Source organism: Aptenodytes patagonicus, chromosome 2 (assembly GCF_965638725.1).
Source record: "Aptenodytes patagonicus chromosome 2, bAptPat1.pri.cur, whole genome shotgun sequence".
Classification (NCBI taxonomy): Eukaryota; Metazoa; Chordata; class Aves; order Sphenisciformes; family Spheniscidae; genus Aptenodytes; species Aptenodytes patagonicus.
Genome location: NC_134950.1, coordinates 126637566 through 126651374, shown reverse-complemented (window position 1 = coordinate 126651374; position 13809 = coordinate 126637566). Strand labels below are relative to the sequence as shown.

The following is a 13809-nucleotide window of genomic DNA, read 5'->3' as shown; positions in this document are numbered from 1 at the left end:
TTTTGTTCTATCAATTGTGAAAAAAACCCCAACACTAAAAAAACAGGTTTAAGAGTGCTTTTCCCTCAAGTTTACCTGTGCTCCAATGACATTCTTTTGTAGAAAAGCTGTCCCCTGGAGGCTAACTTTTAACATGGAACATATCTCTTAATGACATTTGTATTAAATACCAGTCCCAACCAACTTTTTGAAACATTTCTATCTCAGATGAGAATAAATTAATGACAAAAAACATATTTTGTCCATCTCCCCCGAGTTTCCAAGCACATTCTACAATAGAGGAGTGCCACAGCTTTTTGAAGAAAAAGTAGGTAGAATTTATTCGTGTGGACCTAAGAAAAGTATATTTTTATTGGGCCTCTTCCCAGGTATGGCTAGTCTTTATGGCTAAACCAAGTAAGAACAGAAAGAGGAATGTCTGAATCGATGTGTGCAGATAGGTTCACCTTATGGGTAGGCACCCGCTGTAGGAATTGCCACCTACGTGGTTGATGTTGATCAGAGTTTTAACTAAACTAAAACCGGGGTCTTGTGGTGGCAAGTATCAGACAATTTTAGTAATACATCTGGTTGCTCTGTACCCCTAATTCCCAGTCAGTCAGTGAGCTAACCAGCCTGAAGCACACAATTTGAAAGGGTTATTTCTAAAAAAACAGGTATTGCGGACAAGAGAAAATTATAGTTCATCCCTAGGTGGCCCTGGGATAGATGCAGGCCTGATTAGCTAGCGGCTGCCGGGCCCGCCTCGGTGTGGCCGGGAGGAAGGCCTACCCCACAGGCACACGTTGCAGAAAGCACGCGGGGACTGAGGTAGGGGAGGCGAGGGATGGATGCGGTTGTTACTCAGCAAGACATCTGAAGGGAACGCGTATAGACGGCTTTGTCTATTGTGCCGCCTTTTCAAACTGAGTCGATAATGCCAGTGTCGGTTTCAAGCGAAGCGTGTGCCAGATTACAGATAGCTAGCAATGGTGTTTGAGAGCCGTTAATTGTGCAACTTGAGAAGAAAATGTGCACATTCTTTTTCAGAGTGCTATTCGAATGATGGCCTTTTTATCCCAGAACACTGTGGGTTTCACTTTTATTCTCTTCCCACATAAAATGCATAAAGTGCACTGAGTCTCTTTCACTTGGCAGCTTATATATTGCATTCTTTGCGGGGACTGCTTTGGCTTGTTAAAATGTACCCCATGTATTAAAATGAAATTGTCACTGCTGTGTGGTGCAACATAACATGGTTTGACACTAAGCGCCTGCAGCTACAGAAAACAGACTTTTATTGCATTTATTCTTTCACAGACAAGAGTCTCTAAAGGCTCAGTGCAGACGTTCGCTTAGTTAAATCTGAATGAAGCCAAAGTGAACAATCTAAGTTGCTGTCTTTGTGCTTGTAGAAATGGCCCAGCCCACATGATATACAGTGATACAACCTGGAAAGAACAATTTTTAATGATTCCACCTGAAACAAACTGACAAAAGACTTTCACTTGCACAGAGAATTAATCAGGCAATCAGGATTTTGGTTTTTTTTTTTAATTTTTTTCTTTTTTTTTTTTTTTTTTTTTTTTGGTGGTGGTGGGGTGGTCCTTTGAACTCGGGCAAACTTGTACCCCAGGAGACAAACTGCTGCTCTGAACTCTATGTGAGCCACGCAGAATGCATGTTACTCTTTCCCAAAACCATGTGACAGGAATGGTGGTAGATAAATTCATTTTAAAAAGATCTAGACTGGTGAGAATTAAGCAGTATTTATGTCAGTGGAGTTATTTTGCGGAGAGTACCTGGAGGTAAGCACTGGTGTGTTGAAGGAGCATTGAACATGTTTTTTAAACACTAAGAAAAACAAAAGCGGTATGATTTTTCTTTTTGCTTGCTTATTAGCTTTCCATTTCTCTCTTTCCTCTCTTCAGAGTTTCTGTACCCACTCTGTAGCAAAGTCAACTGTTCTCTGGACTAGCGTGCAGTCGATTTACAAGACCTGAAAGAATGGTGAATTCCCAGATGTGGTATAACCATGGTTTGGGATTTGACTAATAGCTTTGTATTCTTTACAGTTCCTTCAATAATATATGTACCAGTTCACTGTTAATGCTTTAATGTCTCAGTGCTTAAAGTTATCTTGAGGTCATATAAGATGAACAGTAAGGTATTTCACCTACCATTGTTACATGTAAATTACTGTCTTCACCCAAAATTTGGCTTTATGTTGTAATAGGCATATACGCGTTGTCTCTGGTTTTGCTATACAATCTGTCTTTGCAGGTTATTTTTTTAACATTGTAATCCTTAATAATTGTTGCTTAATCCTCTGGTTTCTTCTCCAAATCCTGTATTTTTTTTCATGCCATTTAAAGTTATTTTGGGTGCACAAGGAATCTAGAAATACGTCCTTTGCCTTTCCAAGCAGCACGTGAGAGCATAAAGAATGTCCTTGTTCAGGGTGATCCCTGGAGCCAAAAGGGGACTGTTCATTGACACTACTGTGGCTCACACACAGCCGGGAGCGCAGCTGCAGGCTTTGAGGGTGGCAGGTCCTTCTTGCAAGCCACACCGTACCATAATGAGCTCAACCAGTTTCTCTGCAGAAATCAGCAAGAACAGCTTTGAAGATTTCTCTCAGCATCTGTGCTTGTCCTTTTTTTCTCCTTTTGCTTTTTGTTTTTGCTGACTGAGCACTTTCATCACAGTCTAGTAACACATATTGCCTCTTCCCCCATCCCACCCTCTTCTCTTTTCCAGAATGGAGTCTACAGAAAAATGTGAAGTAGTAATTCAGCATTTTAATGGCAAATATCTGAAAACCCCACCCGGTCTACCAGGTAAGTCTAGCTATAATTATGAAATTTAAAATTCACTGAAGAGTTTAGAATATAGAAATGCTGGAATTTATGTTGAGAGTGGCTTGTATTACTGACCCTGCTAAGAGGGCGTACAGCTTTCCTGGTTGAAGCCTATCATTTATGACCCATAACAACTTCTTCCTTGTCCAAGTTAGTAATATTCAAGCATTTATGTTTGACAGTAGTAAATTTAAGTACATATAAAAATCATGTTGTCTTACTGCATGATTTCCTTTTTAATGCATATATTGTGTGTGATTTTTCTCCAATTAGAGTAAAGGCCACATAAGTAAATGCTGGTGCTTTTCTAACAGCCTAGAAATATAACTAGATCAACAACTGCATTACAGGTTAAAAAATAGCCAGGATTTCAGGTTGTATTAGCTTTGTATTCTTTACCGTTACCAGATAGTGTTACTAGTTAGTGTTACTAGTAAAACTGAGGATATTTCAAATATGAAGTGATTTTATACTATTTGTACTTGTCATAACTTAATGTAATCCTGCCATTTTCTGATGATACGCATAGAATACATTCAGTGGTGTGTCCATGCCACGTCAAAAGCCCGGTTCCAGCCAGTATCTTGCTTTTGAAATCTTCAGCTGTCATCTATGTGGTCATCAGCTGTGCAAAGTTTAGTGATCAGTTGTCTGATTTTTAGTGCTTGACAAGACCTCCCCAAGGCCACGAATCTGCAAAGATTTCTCCCTCAAATTGTCTAAAGAGCTACCTTCAATGAGCAGGAAATCCTTGCAAGAATTGTGTCCTAAGTTATTATCTTCTTTTTTTTTTTTTCATTTTTAACTTCCATTAAACTATTTCCTTTTTTGGTTACTTTCATTAAATTCCTCTTTATTCATTGCCTGGTTCTTTATGCAGAAGATGCACTAAATACTCTAATTAAAAGAGAGCCATCTGCACAGCTACTGTGTACAGTAATTGAATGCTGCAATGTACATATAAATTTTAGCCAGATCACCTTCATGAAAGACTATAAAACTTTTCGTATAAGATGGAAGACTCCATTTTATGGATTTCTTTTTCAAAAGTAGTCACTGACAATTTTTCTCAACACCAACTAATCAAGTACAACACCAACTTTTTGAAGTACAGCAGACCCAGGCTGCATAGAACAGTGGGCAAAACAACATAGGCAGAGACCTTAAACCTTTGGCATGCCTTTCTGTATGCATACATTGAGTCCCAGTAGTAATCATCTGTTTAATATCATAGCAACACCCAATGGAAAGAGTGTGAATAGCAAGGAATCAGTAAGTGCAGCTTCGTCATTATAACCCTGTGAGCTCCACGGTCACATTCCCGGTTGTCTCAGAGAGGACACATCATCTGAGCAGAAATAAAGCAGAATATTCGTACAGTGCCTGCTTGAGACAAAAAGGCTACATGTTAAAGAATGAAAGCTAGAAGTTGAAAATAATTTTCTTTTTTCTTTTTTTTTTTTTTTTAATTTTTAAATTAGTCAGGAATATACCGGGTATTCAACATGAACAATGTGGGACATCAAAATAGGAGTCTTGATAAGATAGCATGATTACTTACTTTTGTTCCAAGAGATGCACTGAAATTGGATTTTAATGGTTATAACTTTTGCTGCTTTCTCAATTAAAGGACTTGAATCAGCTCTTAGTTTCCTGAAGAAGGTGTCCATGTGGGAAAATTGTCTACTATGTTTCTCTAGTGATTGTTGTGATCAGATGGCATTTAGTTGCAAGGATGAGCTGGGAAGTGACGATTTTAAGAGTTTTAATTTACCTGAGTACCGTTCAGATGCAGATAAAGCATAATGCAGCTTGGGGCAAAGCCACTGAACCAGTAACTGAACTCACTCAACTATGCACTAGGTATCTGTAAGATCCCATTTTGTCCTCCATTTTTGGAGGACAGCTTTTGTAGCTCCAAACACAGATAATTAGAAATAACCATAGGGTATTTGATCCACATAAAAGAGAATATTTGTGCCTCATTATTAGAGTAGGGCACTCTTCAAATCTGTATTTAAAAGATTTTTTGTATTCATTCCTCTTCTTAAGAAGCCAGAGGACAAAAATAATCACTTGAGCAGTTGGGTCGATTCAAGTGATACTGGCCACTCATGTTCATTTACCTTTGATCCAGTGCAAAAAACACTCAGTCCTAGTTTCTTCTTCTTGACGTAGTTTCCTGTTAGAGCTTCTACTCAGTTTATACATCTGTGCTATGAACCTGTATTTAAGCCTCTCAGCAAAGATAGAAGCGTCTTGCTTTATCCTCCTCCTGGCAGTTGCTTATCTTTCCGCATGAAGAAGGAAGGAAGATCAAGTCTCCTAGTGTACTTGGAAAACCACAATCAGAGTCTGAAAATTATCCTCCCAGCATCTCAGTAATTGGCATAGAAAGAAAATAATGTCTAGTTATTGCTGTGACCTCTTTATGGATTTCAGTTAAAAAATGAGGAACTGGACAACATTAGTGGAAGTATGCAACACTATCTGTTATTAACCTCTACTGCTTAAAGACATGATCTTACTGCGAGAGAAAATTAATCAATCCTTTTAGGGTTAAATTAAATTGATTTAGGATTTTCAGCTGAATCTCTTTCAGGCATAGCAGTGAATTGGGATGGTTTTACATTTTTGTCCACATCTCCTCTCATCGAAGCTCTGGATTGCCAACTAATAGAAGGTTGCATGAGGCCCATCAGGAAAGAAATCAGCCTGGCTGCAAGCCATTTTGTACTACCCTGGTTCCTGAGGCGGCGGGATTGTGGACCAGACAAACCGTTTTGGCAGCTAGCTGCCATCCATGCTGTCTTCCCCAGCTGTGTTCCCTGAGATGTGATCCTGGTGACACAGTGGGATGTATGTGTGTGGGAATACCATGTCTGTAGGATAAAATGTTCACGTATTGTGGGGGCGGTTGTGCCTGGTTACCAAGTCATGATGGAAGAAGGACTGGAGTAGGTAGTTTTCACGTGATGCTGAACAGCCCATCAGAAAGACTGGGCACCAAGGCTCTGGCTTTCACAATGAATAAACCATGGACCGTGACTTAGTTATATCCTCCCAAAGAGTTATCTCAAACATTCGTTTTGAATACAGAGCTCTTTCCCAACTAGTGTTTCCTTGGCAAATGAGATGTAAATTTAATGGGATGTATTTTTTTTGTTGGAAATAAGACAGAAATTAAAGGAGAGTCACTGTTGTGTACCTGGGCGTTTGAGCCCAGCCAGGAGTCACACATCTAAGCTGACCCAGGCCAACAATATGGCAGGAAAGGGTAAAGCAGTGTTGCATCTGCAAGGAAAGGAGGGCACACAGGGCACTCTGGAGGCTCTGTATTCTGCGTGTTCCCAAGGCAAAAATATATCATTCCTTGTTTGACTTTCTAACTTCAACTACTGTCTGTTGTCTCTTAAAAACTGTAGAGCTGAGCAATTCCAGCTCCAGACCACTCTGCTTCAACCCAGTGACAATGTAAATGTTATCTTCTGGCACTTGAAACATTTTCCTGTCAGATGTGTAATGCCTAGGTAAATTGAGCAGTATTGTGTCTATGTTAGTGAATTATTCTCATTAAGGGTGCTTCCCTGTCCAACTCCTTGGCTTCGTTCCATTCCAAAGGGAATTGCTCCACTGCCCTGCTTGCTCAACTAATAAGCATTTCATGATGTTCAGTCTTAAATATACACTACAAAATAATTGGTTGTCCCATAGATAATTAGTTAATATCTTTGCATTTCTTCCAGACAGAAAGTACAGTTGTCTCCAGAAATCTGCAAACTCTCAGTGCTTGGCAGATTCCATGTGAACTTCATAAATATTCTGAGTAGCTTTGAGTGATTTTTTTTTTTAGTGGTTTTTTTGTGTTTGTTTTTGTTTTCCCTTTATCAGCACTGCTTTTCTGAGATAAACAGACCAGGGCCTACTGGGTATATTTTCTTCCTATAGAGAGTGCACCCCATGTGAAACTAATTGTATAGGCCCCGTATTGCCATTCCGGAAGAGAAGTCAGCAAATTAATGCATCAGACTATAGCACTGTACATCTCCATCAAGATATGAAGGGCACTATTAATGATGAAGGTAGCTCATCCTCAGTCTTTCAGTGCTGCATCTCTTTTTGTTGGTGAATAGGGGACTTCTTATATAATACTACTAATCTATCACATGTTACAATCACTGAATTAAAGTAAAAATTCCTAGCTTTTCTGTCAGTAACAAATTGACTTCTCTTTGGATGGGCAAGCTTAGGGGACAAGAGTTTTTGTTCAGCTCCCAGTATCCTTGGATGTCTTTAAAAAACTTAATTTTCTCTTTTTGAATAAATGCAAAGACTTAATGAGTACTTACTTTTCTCTCTAGAATTTCACAGGAACATGCCTCAATTGCAGTAATTATCCTCTGCTGTTATGTCTGTTATGCTCCCTCACAGCATTTTCTAGTCATTATAGTACTTGCTAAATTTCGTTTGCTTTGTAAATACTTTTAGTTGTCAGAGGACATTGGGCCAATTCCTATCTCAGGGAGAACTTCAAGAAAGTGAGACACATGAGTGCTACAATGCATGGTCAAGAATCTTCCTCTTTCACAGTAGCTCTGTGTGGCTTTTAATGCCAGGTTACAAATATCTGACAAAAAGAAAGAAGAGGGAAGTACTGTTCTTGCGTAGGTTAAGAACCCCACAAGTAACAAGTGACTGTGGCATTTTGGGACTGACTTTTACTAGAGCAGAAACTCTTAAATAGAAAGAAATTATCTGCAACAATACAGATGTATTTGCAAATACCTCATATCTTGCTTTAATCATTATTGGCCGTGATTTTTCTCTTGAAAAGGGCCCAAGCACTGCATTTTTACAGACTCATTTCACCAGAATGAATGGATATTTTCTGCCTCTCTCCTTAGTTTAAATATTTCTCTTAGTTCATCTTTTAGATTCTCCAACCATGGAGAGTAAATTCAAATACTTTCAAATTCAAATCTTTGCTTCAGAGAAGTAGACTTAGAACATGGAATAATGTATTTAGAGCAACATGTTTTCTAGGAGATTGTGGCTAAAATGGTCATGAGAAAACAGTATTCCAGTTGAGGGTTAACTGTGCAACGGATAGTAGCAACATTTTACACTGTTTTTCTTTTTCTCTTAGTGGATGAACAAATGATATCTTGTTTGTCATTAGTGATGCTGTAAATTGTTTTTCTGAATGAATGAACTTAAAATGGTTTGTTTGATAACTTTTTAGCCCCTTTCTCTTAGTTTGGTGCTTTATCTTTTTGTTTCATTGTCTCTTCATTTATATGCATAAAATGCTGAAAAACTCTTCCAAAACTATATTGTTGGGGAGTTTACCTCGTTTTATGAAGGTAAGTAATACATTAGTATAAATATCCATGTCTTTGTATCTCTCTCTCTATATATATGTATTTGACATTTTAAACAAGACAAAACAGCAGCCAAAGGTAAAAACTAGATATTGATTTGTAGTTAGCTTAAAACATTTGTTGAGTGCTACAGAGAACTTAAACAGAATAAAGGGCATTCTGCTAGATTTGGTACTGGTAATACTCGGTGGAGCTAGTTTAAAAAAGGTTTTTTCTTTTACATATTGTTATCCTCAGAAATGATCTTTATTCAAAAAACCCAAATTCCCTCACTTGTACCCTCAGTTCCTTTAACATATATGATGTTAATGTTATCTGAATCTTTTATATTGTCTACCTTCTAAGAATTCAGTTTTTTAAATATTTTAATTGTTATCTGCTGACTGCAGTGTATAAATCCTTCCCTACTGTATCAGAAAATACGATCCATGTAAAGACCTTTGTAAAAAAATAACTGTTTAACAAACTTTCTATTTCTTTATCCTGTTTCCAATTCCTGGCTGTCATTTTTTATGGAATCGCCATTATCTTTCACTTTCTGTGCTCCATGAATGCATGTGTTCAGCTCATTGTTAACAGAAATTTCTTTTACATCTCGAACCTTCTAAACATCCTTTTAACTGCCGTCAGTTCCCAGTCTTCATCTTTGACAGACAGTTAAAATCTTTAATTCCTTCTGTTACTGTCCTGCCTGATGATGACCATAAGGCCACTGTAACTCCTCCTGCTTTGGACCCCAGGTGCGTCCCACGTCCTCAGCAGTGTGCAGGCAGCAGTCCCCAGCTCAGGTCTCTCTGACAAACTGCTCAGTGCAGAATGGGCTCGTGGACCTGTTGCCTGGGTCTTGTTGGATGTCAAGAGGTGCCTCGGTGGTATACGCAGCTGTCAGAAGAGGGTATCCCTAGGGAAATAGAGTTTCATTTTTTGGACATCACAAAATGGTTAAGATCACATAGATTTTGCAGGAGAAGGCCATAAAGATGGACTTTCTAACCAAGAAACTACAGGATGGGTACTGAATTAGTAGAAAATACAAAACCTTTTGCTTCGAAAGCAGTTCCCTGGTTAGGTCTCTGTGGCTTTGTTTTGTGGCTCATGCAGGTTTTTGTGCTTTCGCCAGCCTCAGTGCTGCATGTTCTGCTCTCCCTTTTAGAGCCATGGCTGTCACACACCACCAGCGGAGGCTCCTGGCTTTGCCCTCCTTCTGGCACTTGGCCAAGTATTGCTTGTAGTTAATCCAGCCTGTACCGACTCTTCAGCCATAGGTCTCCAATAGGTTGTGATTTCAACTGCAATCAAGTGTTTCTTGGACTGTCTCCTTCCTTTCAAAGACAGCCTTTAAAAGTCGGATGATACTTGTGTGGATACTTCATGGCATTCTTGAGACTTTCAAATGTGAAGTGTGTCATTTTTGATCACTAAACAATACAGGTTTCTCCATCTTTAGCTCCTTTTTTTTCCCTCTAGAATTATATTTATGTAACCTTCAGTTGTCCTTGCTGTGCTGACATTTGTGTAGATGCTTCTGGTTTCATAGCACACATTCCATGTCCTGCTGCAAAGATCCATTCCAAATTTCCTAGATTTGGAATTTGAAGATTGTATATTCTTTAAAGCTAGGGGATACTTACTAGAAGAAAAAAGTTGCCCTGTCTACTCAAGACTTGATCTCATTTCCATTTAGCTCAAACAAAGACTCCCTTTAACTAGCAGGATACAGAATGAGATGTTTACCTGGTAAACCCCAATAGCTGATATGCACTTATTTCTTGGAGGAATGTGAGTTGGGTTAATTTGTATTTCAGATATTAGGAGGTGTGTTATCAGTGCTAAATCAAGTCGTTTGGGCTCTTCAGGGAATTTGTGTGAGAGAAGACGGAGTGCTGACATTTTTTAAGGCCTTCTTTTCCAGAAATACATAAAGATGTTGATGATGGGGATGGTCTCAAAGATCTGATGTGCTAAATATTTATGTCTGTTTTATTTGAGCTTGTACTGCTCTATAAGTTCTTAGGAAAAGAACCATATCTTTTTGTATTTTAAATAACCATATTATGAAATACTGACTTTTGTAATCTGGCTTTATAATTAATGAGAAATTCTTTCACAGATTTTTTTATTACTTTGTAACTGGAAGTAATAAAAAACGCATAAGATCAGTTTGTTTGTGGTATTGCAGTAATTCAGGTTGTGATGTATAAAACAGCATTACTGCAGTTTGGATTAAGATCTTTCACTTGGTTTATAAGATTGAAGTTAGAGAACAATACGGCATATAAATGAGAAAAGATCATTCCTTGTTTCCTTCTGTCGCAGTATCACCTGTCATATCTTTCCTAAGATTTCCAGAAGTCTGCAGCATAAATGGAGAATTGCATTCCTTTCTCATTTGTAATATCTAGTGGTAATGAACTGTGTCACAGTTTATCTAAACTAATTTTAATATATACATTTTTTCTTTTAGCTCAAAGTGTATTTTTGCTTTGAAGAGTGACTATGTAAATCTTCTAATTCAACAAATCCATTCCCTTTATATGCAAAGGCAGATATATTTGCTTATGAACAAAAAAGTCTCTTCTATATGTTCCTGCTGTGTAAACAGCACAGCTGAGAGCATGTGCACTGAATTCTGTCGTGCCTCATACATCAGCGGGAGAAGTGTCGACAAGTTTCTGGTCCAGGGACAGTGCTGTTCCTTGGATGCACTTGTAAAATCCAAGTCGAGACAGACGAGTTGCGCAGGTGTTATGGCAGGCAAAATTTATGAGCCAGAAAGATTCACAGCTTGAATTTCAGATTGTTTAGGTCTAAAGGGCTGGCAATTTAAAACAAAGCAAAACAAACAAATAAAAACATGCAAATCAGAGCATGAAACAGTGTGGAACATTGTAAAGTCATTTGTACATGATTCAGATTTCAGGGAGGAATTCTGCTTTTGCATCAACTGTGGCCAGCAGTGGCACAACTCCTCCTGTTTCTTCCTCTCCTGCATTACTTTATTAGTCCCTTCAGGACACTTTAAATGATGGAGTACATCTGCTTTGCAGGCCCTACTGCTGCAGCGTAGTGTTGTCACACCTGAGCCAGCTAGTTTAAAACTCATTTAAAAAGCTAACTTGAGCAAGGGTATCAATCTAGCCGAGCACAAACTAACCACTTGAACTCATGGTGTGTTATGCTCAATAATATCCAGCAAGTGGTTTACATGATCTTTTTTTTTTTAACTGAGGGGAATTATTTCCCTTTCAGCCCTTTCATAGACAAATTCTTCCTTTCCTCCTCCTTCCTCCCACCCTCACACTTTTCCAGTTGCTTTCTCATTAAACATTTTTAAATTCGAAGTATAGAGAAGTTTAAGTCAGAAGTTTCAGTCTAAACCTTTGCCCCGTAAATTCCAGCTAACCTGAACAAAAAAGTTTTATTGAAGCTTAACAATGTACAAATGGATATTTTTTGACACACTCCTTTGGATATCCATATTTCAGCCAGAAGTGGAGGCCTCTGGGCTTGGCCTGTTGAAAGGCCAAATTGGAGCATTGATTTTTCACATGTTTTGAAATGCCACTGTAAATCAGTAAGCGGCCAGGTGACGTGTGCCTGGTCTGCGCTGCCTGCAGGGCTTAATGGGGACACAGCGGCTGCTGCCTTCGAGCACGCTTGGGCAGCAGACAGCCTTATGGAGGCTCTCATCCCTAAGTGGTGGCTCTCATCCCTGATGGTTTGCTCCATCAGGGCTGGTATGGAGATGTCTCTCCAAATGCATTTTTACTGGCAGAGCTTACGAAGAATTAGGTGGCTTGAAAGAGAGGATATGTATCCGAACTTCTGATTGCTTTTGTGAACAGAAGACAGCCTGCAGGTGCTTGGTGTGTTCTTAAGCGTTTTGGGAGAAATTTGGTGCTGGAGCCTTTAGGAAGGACTGTGTAGCGAGAAAGGGAGTGTAATGAGAGAGGGAAGGCACATGTAAGGGGAAAGGAGTATATGGGGCCTGTCCTACCTTACCGGTCTTGCCGTTCTGCCACTTCCACTCCCTCCCTCCCTCCCTGCAAAAGTAAACCTTTCCCTGCCACCAGAGGAGCATTGAGGACTCTTCTGCGGGGCTCCCTCCCAAGAGCGTGAAGTGGCATGAAGTGTCTGAAGTAGCATGTGAAGATCTTTCCCTTTGTGATTCATCCAGAAAAAATAAGGTGAGCGGTATCACAACAGCAGTTTCCGTATGTTTTGAATACCAGGAGCCTCTTGCGTAATTGAAGTCTCTCTCTCCCCCTTCTCCTCCTCAAATGGTACTGCACAACAGAGAAAAGCAATTCAGCCTGAAAGCACTGGGAAAGCAGGAGGCTAACATTTTATTTGATTTTTTTCTTTTTTGGTCACAACAACAATGTCATTATGCTGGTCAGCAGTCCTTAGCAGCTGTAAAAGCCTCATTTCTTGGCCATTTCTGTTAGTCTTTCTTGTTTGAATGGCAGCATTTGATCACAAGATCATAGAAAGGTCTTTCTCAAGTTCAATCACAGGAACTTGAAAGAGGGGCAAACCAGCCTATATTTTACTAGGACTGCCTTAGTGTCTATGGTATGTCTGCAATTTACCTTCTACAATGTAAGAGACATCAAGAGGGAGGGGAAAGGTGCTGGATGTCTGATTCTACATTTATCCTTTTTGTTAAAGCTCATTAAAACAGCATTTTATATGTAGCATTTCCCCACACACACCCTATATATAATCCTTAAGTATATAGTATTTCCAGAATTGCTGCTGTTCAGCAAAGAAAAAGAAACCAAAAAATGAAAGAGGAGGGGGAAAGGAGTAATTTAACTTTTCGGTTGCACGGATATGGCATGAGAAAATACTTTTCAAAGGCCAAGTTTTACAAGCCTTACTTCACGTAAGACTTTCCATTTCAAAAAAACCCTAACAAAAAATGTTCCAATTGTCATGGGTGGCTCTTCAGTTCCAGTATTCAGAAGATGCTGAATACAATCAGCATCTTCCTCAATTAGATTACTGATTACACTGTGAATTCACTGATTCTGAGCCTTTTTTTCCGCTGGCTTTTTCCTTCCCTTTCCCTTTCCCTTTTCTTCTTTTCCCTTTTCATTTTTCCCTTTCCCTTTTCATTTCCTTTCTTCCTTTCCCCTCTTCCCCTCCCCTTCCCCTTCCCCTCCTGCTCTCTCCCCCCCGCCTCAATAAATACCATAACTTTGTGATCGAGTGTAAAGTTTTGTAGTTCAGAACTGTCATTATAAAGTTTTGAAGTATGTATTCAAATTAAGAAAATATGACCCAGCAGCCTACTAACTGTATTCTTGTCTGGATTTCCCCCTCCAAGCTCACCCACTATAACAACTCCATGAGTGAGCACCTGCCCTCCAAAGCGCTCTCCTTCAAGAAATTCTCCACCAGCTGAGTTTTACATTACAGTGTAGTGAAAGCCTCAGTATCTGGGATTTTTAAAAGAAGCCTGGTAGCAGAGGAGTAAATATATTGTGAGATTCTGTCTTCCACTGATGCAGGAGTTAATGTCATTGGTTATTTTCATCTCTAATTTATCTTATTTCAGACTAGCCCCAAGGGTGGCTGTAATA

At 39.2% G+C, this 13809-nt stretch overlaps 1 protein-coding gene across 5 annotated transcripts in view; it reads left to right on the top strand.

Moving 5' to 3' along the window:
- RBMS3 (RNA binding motif single stranded interacting protein 3) overlaps positions 1-13809 on the top strand; it is a 453407-nt gene that overhangs the window by 307862 nt on the left and 131736 nt on the right. For all 5 annotated transcript variants that reach the window (XM_076331139.1, XM_076331137.1, XM_076331140.1 and 2 more), the window contains exon 6: positions 2740-2819. In XM_076331139.1, the coding sequence (XP_076187254.1) occupies positions 2740-2819 (80 nt within the window). The remainder of the gene's footprint in view (positions 1-2739; positions 2820-13809) is intronic.